The sequence below is a fragment of the Oncorhynchus kisutch genome, unplaced genomic scaffold (genome assembly GCF_002021735.2).
Source record: "Oncorhynchus kisutch isolate 150728-3 unplaced genomic scaffold, Okis_V2 scaffold2510, whole genome shotgun sequence".
NCBI classification, from domain to species: domain Eukaryota; kingdom Metazoa; phylum Chordata; class Actinopteri; order Salmoniformes; family Salmonidae; genus Oncorhynchus; species Oncorhynchus kisutch.
The window spans coordinates 1-11,047 of record NW_022264455.1 but is presented as its reverse complement, the minus strand read 5'-3'; the positions used below and the strand labels follow the sequence as shown (position 1 = coordinate 11,047).

Genomic DNA, 11,047 nt, shown 5'->3' with positions numbered 1-11,047 from the left:
CATTAAAGATTTTTATTCAAGAATTGAAAAGTCCCATTTACTTAATGACCATTTTTCACTGTCTTCAACCCCCAAGAACCAGGGTGAGTCTGGGTCACCCTTTTACTGGGCAAATAGAACTTCCATATCGTCAAAGACTAGGCCGAAACGTTAATCTTTTAACCTTGCTTGAATAAAACAATGCATTTTTTATAGTGAGCAAGAGTTGGGCTTTTTCCTTTTCTATGATGATTCAAATATTTGGATGCACCTCAACTCAACGTTGGTTGAGCGCCCTCCATTTTTGTTGGCAAATAAGACATGTTTTTTTTAAATGTACAAAGTAAATTATTCAAAGCATCAACATTGGGATGTGTCCCACTTATTTACACAACCTAATCCATACTTGCAAAGTGAAATATTATAGAAAAGTTAAGAAATTAAGTAGTAAACAGAAGAAAAGCAGAATTGAGTTCAATTATAATGTGAATAATTTAATGGTCTATGGTTCAATCCCTTTTCTGCAGGTGTGATGAATAATTAATATTGTTCCTCCTCTTCCTTGTGGCAGGCGCAGCAGCACACTGCCCTCCAAAGCCTGCAAAATAATCGCCAGACTGCCCCTTTCCTAGCTCTGCATGGAACATCCAGTGTCACATCCTTGGTGACGTGTGGGGTGACATCCGGAATGACCACAGCAACATCCTCTGGAAAGGGAAAAAAGAGGATCAGAATGTAAACTAATGCAAACCGTAGCTTCTAAACACTGGCCAGTTGAAAGGTTCTACTAAGATGTCATGACAAACGGCACCTGTCAGAGTGCTCTCTAAGTGTTACTCACCTGCTTGGATGTCAGCTGGCAGAGTGACGAAGACGGCCATCGTGAGAGTCCTTTCTTCAGGTGTGACGTCCACAACCTCCAAGAGGGAAGAGATGGGCGCTGCCTCTGTATTAGGGGTGATGTCCACCACATTCAGGTTGGAAGAAGCAGGATCTGCCTCTGTGTTAGTGGTGATGTCTTGAACCTCCAGGTGGGAAGAACCCGGATCTGCCTCTGTGTTAGTGGTGATGTCCACAACCCCCAGGTGGGAAGAAGCCGGATCTGCCTCTTTCTTAGGGGTGATGTCCTCAACCTCCAGGTGGGAAGAAGCCGGGTCTGTATTATGGGTGACAACAACAATCCTGATGAGCTCTACTACTACAAGGCACCAAGATGTCATCAGAACAGGCATCTGTCAGAGTGTTCTCTATCATTTCTACTCACCTGCTTGGATGCCAGCTGGTAGTGTGGTGGAAACGGCCACCGTGAGCACAGGGGGGACTGGTAGGGTGGCTGCAGGGGGCTGGAAGCAGCTCTGCACCTCGTCAGCCACAAAGCCACAGACAGAGCTGATATAAAAAGGGCTCTGCAGGTCATCGGTGGAGAAGGACTGACTGATTCTCCCGAGGATCGACCGCACAGAGTCAAAAGCAGCAGCCCGGGAGAAAGGGATGTGAGGGGAAGGGTCCTTTAACATGCAGGAGAGCTTCTCCACTACGGCCGCCACCATGCCCACGGCCATCCCGCTTATTAGGATTGGGTGCTCTGAATGGCCTTCCTCTGGCTGAAGCCACAGGGCCAGGAGGAGCCTGGGCACCACCTCCACCACCACCTGAGATGGGCTGAGCAGGTTGCTACGGGGCTCATTGGACTGCTCGCCCAGAATGCTTCTCACAGCTTTCTCCACGATGCTGTGGACCTTCGGATCGCTGAAATCAACAATAAGGAGAAAACAAAGGTAAACGATGTGCAATGTACTCACTTAGAACACTGTCTTAGTCTGTTTCTGCGTAGTTCCAGATGTGTAGATAAATGGATCAAGTCATATGCAGGGCAGTACATGGAACTCACATGTCAGCTGGGGAGGTGGGGTGCATGGAGCGGCGGAGCTTGCAGAAAGCCTCGTGCTCTATGTTCATCATTTTTAGGCAAGTGTTTACTTCCCAGGCCTGCAGTATGAAACAGGAAGTCCCATTGGTGTAATTTCACAACAGATCTATTCTGCTGTGCTAACTCGTTGTTGAAAGGCTAGTAAAGAGCTCACTAACTTGTAGTTTGTCTCTAACTCTCATTCTCTTACCAGCCGAGCGAGGTCGTTTCCTTCCTCCAGGGTTTCCTTCCACACCCTTCAAATAAAACACAGAGCAATTCAACTTTCCTGGCTTCTGATTTTTCTGTTGTTTATTTTACCCACACCTCCTGGAGTGCTGCTGGTGGCAGGGAATGGCAGTGAATGTGAGTGCTGACGTGGTACTCACCTCTCCCTAAGAGATTTTTTGCCCTGAGACACCAGCCAGTTGCTCATGTGCTCCGTGGTGACATGGGGAGGGACCTGGCCTTGACTCTGGAGCAGCAGATAGTGGACCATGAGCTTCTTCTGCAAGATGAGGTAAGGTGTGAGTCTGTGCCACGAAATACCATATCATGTGCTTTCAGAAGGGCCTCTCGCAACATTTCACAACTTCAAGTGATTATTAAGAACTCTTATGACCACCTTCTCTAAACTGTCTTGAAATACAACTCTTTTTCTGTTGTTTATGTTTTTGTGGGCTGAATCTCACCTGTTTATTGTAATATGTTTCCTCCCAGCAGGCCTGCAGAGTCTGAAAATAAAGGCTGCTTCTACAGAAATCCTTTGAAGATAATGAAAATAATGAAAATAATGATGCTTTGTTATGCACATTATGCACAGGCATTTACAGTATGCTAAAATGAATTTATCCTAAGATTACCTTTGTGGGACCATAAGTGAACTCCGGAATGCACCAAACCCTATCCATGGTAAGATGGGGAAGAAATGCAGCGCTATAGATATACGGGATGCTCTAGAGATAACAGGAATGACTTAAAGTCGCGAATGATCAATGGCTGGAGTCCTCCAATATGCTGCACTTAGAATTGAGTTGTAGGGATGTTTGGCGCAAAATAGAATGTTTACATTCTATTGCCATGGAGAAATGGAATGTGTAGAACCTGTATAATTGGGTATGAGAGAGATTAAAGTAGATGTCACGTGTCAAAATTTTGATTGATGACCCTATGTGAACCTATGTGAACTCTATGTGAACCCTATGTAGTGATGACGTGTGCATGTCTTCTGGTCAGGCAAGCCTGGTTAGGTGGGGGCTATGGGGTGAGTAAGGGTCCATTTGACAGGCCGTTAATGATTGATGACCCAAGCCTGATTTATGACCCTATGTAATGATTTATGACCCTATGTCATGTAGAAGGGTGCATGCCCAGGGGGGTTGGTGGGGTTGAGTAAGTGACCATGTGTCAGGTCAACCTGTTACTGTTTCTCACGGTTTGGGTTGGTTAAGGCCCCTTATAAAGCCGCTGAACAATACCTGTTTAAGAGTGCACAAGATCTTAAGAATAACCATGGAATTTGGGATCGGTACCAAAGCAGTGATGACGGTAACAACTGAAACAGGCCTTCGGGTTGCCCATAGAGCAAGGGCAAAGTATCAACCAGCAATATATGATGCGCCAAAAAAACGTTTTTTAAATGTGTATAGAACCCAAATACCGCCAGCAAATGCTCTGACAGATCAAGTGTTGATGTCTAATGGCCAGCAGTGGGGGTATCGGTTTGATTACCTGGCCTGTAGAGTGACCCTCTATACGGTAGATGAAGGAGAAGAATATACAGACCAGACTGTAGGCTTGGAATATGGTGTTGAAGACTGGTCGGTTTTTCGCAAGGTTGTGTGTCCTGAACTGAGCCTTATCACCAAGGGGTATAGTGTGTTCACGGGCCACGAGACCCGTTGGGAAGGTACCCCTGACTCCTCAGGACAAATATTTCACAGGGTGAAAATACAAAGAAAGAATGGCCGACCGTGCGGCAGCGTGGAGTTCTATATCGGCACCGAGGCAATCCGAAACCACAACCTTAGGGGTGGTGGCCTGACTGGGGATACCCGACTGCGTCTGCTTATTCCTTTTAAGAGTTGGGATGTACTGGAATTGAAAATGTTGCAACCGTTGGATGCTCTCTTTGTACAGAGCCAACAGCGTCAGAGCCTTGTTCATTTAAAGAAGTGCATAATATATACGAATCGTAAAGATTACGATGCAAAAGAGCCTCAAGAAGATAACTAAGTAAGCGGATGCTTTAACCCCGCCCCCCCAGATACCCAATGGCCTTGTTCTACAATAAAAAGAAAAAAGCAGCCAGTTCTTCATTTCAGCATACACCATGGATCTCCAGACCATCTACGAGGAAGCCACTACGTCATGGGGGCCCGACACTAAAGACTCTATGCCACGAAGCCCTACACTCTACGCACCCCTGGCAAGACCCGTGACACCCCCGACATTTACCCAGCCTGAGGATGTGTTTGATGGGGTGGCCAGTACTATTTTTGTGGATACAATCAAGGCCTCTGTAGCTACACTTTTAAACGTGGTGATTGGCGAATATATACGAGAAAAATGCATCGGCTGTGAGATCAATCATCCCAGCCAGCGTCGTCATCCTTGCCTCTACGACCCTCCTAGATACTACTTTTTCAATCATTTTGAGGAGCTGGTGAAAAGACTGTGGTCCTGCCGTTTTATACCAGCGCTGGTCATCGCCCTGGAGTCTATGGGTATTGCGCCGTCTATCCCTAGAGTTTACGGGGTAACCGAAGCCTTCCTACATGAACTGAAGGAGGCCATCTTCATCCATGAGAAACTCAAAGAAATCCGACACACCCTGGTGGACGACAACAAATACAGGGAAGCTGTGGTGGCTGATGTGATGCTTTTCTGGCTCAATAAATCCCAAGAGACCGAGTGACATTTTGTTTATTTAGAGCTATGGGTAACTATGTGTCTACGATGTTTGAGCGAATAAATACATTTTTTCTTTTGAGAGACCTTACAAATGTTATGCATCAGATTATTGAAAATAAAGTGAACAATGTAAAGTTCTACACAACCCACAATACAGGGGTTATTGTAGAGCGTGTGTTAAAAATGGAGCAAATCATGAAACATGTCCGACATACGGGCGAGAGTTTACAATGGTCACATATGGTATCAAGGCTTGTTGAGGATTCTGAAGAACTAGAAATAACTTTGGCTAAGATTTTACATTATTTGTTTGAACCACCCTTTAATGTGAATGTGTATCATATTTGTTGTTTATATACTTATATATCAGACGTGTGTGTTTTAAAAATTCAGCGAAACAAACCTGTAAATCTAAACAATATATACAGGGTGTTGCATGCTGTGATTGTTGAGAAAACGGGGACTTGTATCTTGCAACAAATCCTGAATTGTCTGTATACGTAATAATTGTTGCATTCTTAAAATAAAAATTCACAAACTGAAATGTTGTCGTTATATGAAAGTGGCTCATTACAGTTATTGTACCTCAGAGAGGCAAGAAGGATGGCTGAGCAGCTGTTGAAAAACATATATTATAATCCCTCTAACCCCGGGTCTTATGGGGGTAAAGAGCGTTTACAGAGAGCTATAGTCGAAGAAACAGGTAGTCTGTTAAGCGATGCTAAAGTGAATGAATGGTTATCAGAGCAAGATGCCTACACTCTACATAAACCTGTAAGAAAACATTTTCCAAGAAATATAGTTTTTTCTACGCATCCATTATCCCAATTTCAGGCGGATCTATGTGACATGCAGTCCCTTGCCGATAAAAATGATGGAAATCGCTACATGCTAACGGTTATAGATATTTTCTCTAAATTAGCCTATGTAAGGGTGTTAAAAAATAAGAGCGGGGCAGAGGTGACCAGGGCCTTTGAATCGATCTTGAAGGCAGGAGGCGCACCCAAGAAAGTGCAGACGGATGGCGGAAAAGAATTTTTTAATAAAACATTTCAGAAGCTAATGAATAAGTATAATATAGTACATTTTGCTACAGGCTCTGATTTGAAAGCTTCGGTTGTGGAACGCTTTAATAGGACTTTGAAAGAGCGGATGTGGCGCTATTTTACAGCTCACAACACCAACCGATATACAGACATAGTTCAGGATTTAGTAAACGGGTACAACCACAGCTACCATAAGACTATACGTATGAAGCCCTCGGAGGTCTCTTCGGAAAACTCTTTTCAAGTCTTTAAAAATATGTATGGTTTGTTCCCACTTCGCCGTAAGAAAAAAATGACTTTTAAATTCCTAGTGGGTGACTTGGTGCGTATATCAAAGTTGAGGGGTGTTTTCGACAAAAAATACGAACAAGGCTTTAGCTCGGAGTTGTTTACCGTTACCGAATGTCTGCCACGCATTCCGCCGGTCTACAAATTAAAAGATTATGACGGGGATCTTATAGAGGGATCTTTTTATGAGAAGGAATTACAGAAGGTCCAGTTGGGTAAAGACAAAGTCTTTCACGTGGAGGAGATTCTAGATCAGAAGAGAGAAAAGGGTAAAAAATGGTTACTGGTCCGCTGGAAAAACTGGCCTCAAAAGTTCAACAGTTGGGTATTGGAGCAGGATGTGGTGGAGGCAACGGGGCTTAATTTAAACCCCTAGTCATGATAACTAGCGCATCATTCGCGTGTACACAGTTGGGCATCATGGAACACAGCGGCTTCTACCTGACTCTCCCCAGTAATGCGTCGGCACAGATATATCGTAATAATCAGAGTTCGAAGTATACAACCAATTTTCCAAAGCCTATAGAGTTATCAGAGGCTTGGGAAGTAGGTCTCAGCGAGATTACATACCCCCATAGTTGGTATAATATCAAAGCTAAGGACCGTGATTTTTATTGCAAAAGGTTCTCGGAACCTGCGAAACTTATTAAGCTTAAAAAAGGTTTCTATAGAACCGTCGACAGGATCGTCTCAGAGTTGAATGAACACCTAACCCTGAACAAGATGGAAATATTCCTATTCTACAATCCAATCCATAAAAGGATACAAATCTCAGGGCCTGCTAACGGAGGTATAAAGACCAGCGGTAATTTATCCTACATGTTGGGGATGGGTCCCAATAAATGGACGTATGTGAACGATAAATTATTCCCATTCCCTGCGGATATACATGCAGGCTTTTACAACATATTTGTCTATACCGACATCATAACCTATCAAAGGGTCGGAGACAGCTGTGTGCCCCTCCTGCGAACAGTTCACATAGACGGCAAGGATGGGGACATCGTCACTGTCAATTATGACAAGCCGCACTACGTACATGTCAGCAAGAACTATATTGAAAACATTCTGGTTGAGCTTAAAACGGATCAGAACGAAAACATTGAATTTACTTATGGTAAAACGATTGTAAAACTCCACTTTAGACCCACCAAAACCTCTCTACATATATAATAGCTGTATTATATTTATAAACATAATACAAATAAAAGTGTTATGGAGCACCATCAGCTCGACCCTAACCGTTATGTTTCATACTATGTGGATCAAGTGGGTAATGGACTACCAGGATATCATGGAGCGCCGACAATGTATGGTTCGGGGATAGGAGGTATATTCCGTAACCTCTTCAGGATGGTTTTACCGTTTATGAAGAGAGGCTTCAGCATAGCCAAACCACATTTAAAATCAGCGGCTAAAAATATAGTAAGTGAGGTTGTAGCCAATGCTATGACCCGAAGGGCGTCACCAGAGGTGGAGCATCAAGAAGGCTCGGGGCTTATGATATTGTCTCGAAGGCCAAAAAAGAGACCCCCTGGTTTAAGGCGTAGGCCGGCACCTAAAAAGCGGCGGTTAACTGTTAAAAGAACCTCAGTAAGTCAAAGACGGGGTAAAGTGAGGAGGTCTGTACCAAAACAGGCTAAAAGAATACTAGGAAGTATTTTCTAAAAGAATAAGTGACATGGCTCTTTTACATCGAATGTCCTCTGAAGCTATAAAGACAGAACTTGATCTTTTCACGGCACCGTTAACGCAGCATTCAATAGATAGATCCAGTTATGTGGAGATAGCCCCTCTCTCTGCTATTACCGATAACGGGCCTATCGAATTTTTCATACCAGGCCATGGTGACAACTATCTGGACCTCAACAACACCTTGGTGCATTTACGTCTAAAAGTGACCAAAAGAGATGGGTCTAATATTGCAGACGATGCCAAAGTGAGTCTCATTAATTACCCCTTGGCCACCATTTTCTCCCAAGTTGATGTGACTTTGGGTGAACGCCTAATCAGTCAAAGCAGCGCTACATACCCTTATAGAGCCATCATGGAGTGTTTACTAAACTACTCCGAAGACACTCTCAAAACCCAATTTAGCGCCGGGCTGTTTAGCAAGGATACTGCAGGAGCCTCTATGGAATCGACAGACCCTTCCACCGGTGCAAACAAAGGACTAGCGGCACGAGCTCGCTACTGCGCCGAATCTCGAGAGTTTCATTTGCTAGGCCCTATACACTCTGACATTTTCTTTCAAGAACGGTTACTCTTAAATTCGGTTGATTTAAGATTAAAATTAACCAGGGCCAAGGATGATTTTTGCCTGATGTCTCCCCAAGACGGGGATTTTAGTTTGAAAGTGTTGGGGGCAACCCTTTTTATCAAAAAAGTATCTGTATCTCCGGCCGTGCGCCTGGGTCACTCACATGCTTTGATGAAAGGAAATGCCCTTTACCCTCTCCAAAGAATTACCATGAAAACCTTTAGCATACCTGTGGGCAGTAGAATCTGCAGTCAAGAAAACCTATTTCTAGGCCCTTTACCTAGATATGTGGTTATAGGTCTGGTTGATCACGCCTCTAATACGGGCAGTTTAGATAAAAACCCCTTTAATTTTCAGCACTTCAATGCAGAGTATGTAGCGCTCTGTCAGGACGGACGTCAGGTTCCGGCGAAGGCTTTCCAACCACAATTTAATAACAACATATCTGTGCGAGAATTTTACAATCTATTCCTGGCTACAGGGCGACATCTAAAAGATCTCTCTTTACCTATTGACAGAAATGATTTTGCAGAGGGTTACACATTGTATGCTTTCAATTTATCACCTGATGATGACACCTCAGGAAATCTGTCTGTGGTGTCCCAAGGTAACCTCAGGCTGGAAATGCGTTTCCGTACACCTTTAGCCTGTACAGTTAGCATGATTGTTTACGCATGCTCTGATTCAATCTTGGAAGTGAATGCCCGAAGACAGGTCTTAGTGGATTATTATTAAGGACCTTTGAACAAAGACATGAATACCCAAGAGTTGGACGGGCTCATGAGCCGCTTGATTGGAAAACAATTTTGTGGAGTGTTGGCTTGTGATGAATTACCTATTGAGATATGGCCTGAGAGGCCTGCAATGTTTATTGTCAATACCCATCCTAAACACATGCCTGGTGAACATTGGCTAGCTATGACATTAGAACAGGAAGGTGGACGAAAAATCTCAACTTTTTTTGATTCCTATGGCTTTCCCCCCGGTTTTTCACATTTCCCTAAATCTATTAAAGATTTTTTGACCCTAAACGGTACAAAGATCTACTACAACATCAAACAAGTGCAAGATAACCTTTCCACTACATGCGGTCACCACTGTGTATTTTACCTGTGCCAAAGAGCCCGGGGAGTTTCTTTTGAAGATGTTATGTCTCTTTATAAGGATGATTTAAGAAGTAATGATAACCTTGTATCTTGTTTTGTTAGAAAATATCAAAAGTGTTCAAATGTGTGTCCTTTAAGAACGCGTAATCAAGGCGTATGCTCACGTCATATGTTTCAAGAATGCCACAAATGTTAACTTGCTTATTTTTCAAATAAAAAATTTATTGAATTTAATCATAGTCATTCAAAAGTCATTTTCAAAAGTCTAACCACGCCGAGAGATCGGGTTTAGGAAAAGGTCCTGAGACGTTCATGGGAGTAAATGAGTTAGCATCATCGCTTTCATAGGGGGACGGTGTCGTTGGGGCATCTTTAGGGGTGCTGTATCTCGTTGAAGGCTTTTGTTTTAAAGCTTGAATCTGTTGACGAAGCTTATGGTTGGGTACACCGGAGAGGGGGATGTTGAGGATTGCCAGGGCCTTAAGAAACTGACGCCAGCCGGGAGGCCTTCGGTCATCAGCAACCTTGTGGGCAGCCGTGGTACTTTTAAGCAAGTCCTGCATATGGGACCCCCTAACCACAGAGCCCTGAAGGATAAACTCTCCAGAGTCGTTCCAAGCAGCTATCCCCTTTGAGTCTTTTATCTTGTTCATAATGTATTTAACATTCTTCCTGTTACGTAAAGGCACATGTGTCAGTAGGTCATGCATAACTTTATCTTCAAATGGCATTTGAGCTTCACCCGACATATTATCTCCACTAGGTAAGATCGACGGTACAGGCCTTACAGGGGCATGGCTATCGTTAGGTTCGACATCTGTTAAAGGGTCCGGTAGGGAAAGGGTTAAATGGTTAGTCTCTCTCTCCCCTTGCTTTACCCGAGGTCAAATACCTTTGCATTAGGTTTGTGTATTTTTGAATCTTATCATAGGGGTTCAATCCTTTTCGGTTCAAAACATCCTTCATGGCCGTATCCAAATCATTTTCCGCTGTTTGTCTGATATCTTCAGGACCCTGCATTTGTTTTTTAAGTCTATCCAACTCTTGTTGAGGCACCAAGTACATTTTAGTGGCCATCACACCACGTGTTCAACCCCCACGTCTGGCCGCAATAAGGCTGGTGATGAAGGGCACGGCTATACTGAGTAAAGGTAGAAGAAAACCCCAGACTGTTGTATACTATGTCTTTTCTTTTGAAGACTGGCCCTTTTATTGGCAAAGAGTTTGATCGCTGTCTTTTGTCTCCTTAATTTTTTCAATTGGTTCAGGGTGAGTGGAATGCGTCCTTTGAGAAGATTCAAAGCAATCTCACATAGGGCTAATATGAGATCTGAAGAACAGCGACCCAAGATGGCCTTCCGTTCTTTAGCTGTAGAACCACTAGCCTTCTCAAGAGGGGGAGGTTTCTTTTTAAACGCAGAGACATAGCGTTTACTTTTTAGGAAGGTATGCAGCAGGCCTCTCCCCCGGAAACAGCCCTGTACGTAGCCTAAGGTGTTCTGGAGTATTTGCTTTTAAATCCACGATTAAATAAGAAAATGGCTCT

At 43.7% G+C, this 11,047-nt stretch overlaps 1 protein-coding gene across 1 annotated transcript; it reads right to left on the bottom strand.

Moving 5' to 3' along the window:
- Positions 1-812: 812 nt before the first annotated feature.
- LOC116370303 (uncharacterized) lies at positions 813-3,027 on the bottom strand. The gene is made up of 5 exons (XM_031819736.1): positions 2,581-3,027; positions 2,310-2,396; positions 1,871-2,145; positions 1,244-1,728; positions 813-1,135 (listed from the first exon to the last, which is right to left on the bottom strand). Exons 3-5 carry the CDS (start codon positions 1,939-1,941, stop codon positions 813-815), a joined length of 879 nt encoding a protein of 292 aa, XP_031675596.1. The 5' UTR covers positions 1,942-2,145; positions 2,310-2,396; positions 2,581-3,027.
- Positions 3,028-11,047: the final 8,020 nt, after the last annotated feature.

Excerpts from the sequence above, each read along its gene's own strand:
- LOC116370303 (XM_031819736.1), bottom strand. The coding sequence starts at position 1,941 with ATGATGAACATAGAGCACGAGGCTTTCTGCAAGCTCCGCCGCTCCATG. Across the intron at positions 1,729-1,870 it reads CCCACCTCCCCAGCTGACAT|CGATCCGAAGGTCCACAGCA; the intron begins GTGAGTTCCATG and ends TGTTGATTTCAG. Across the intron at positions 1,136-1,243 it reads ACCAGCTGGCATCCAAGCAG|ACCCGGCTTCTTCCCACCTG; the intron begins GTGAGTAGAAAT and ends CCCATAATACAG.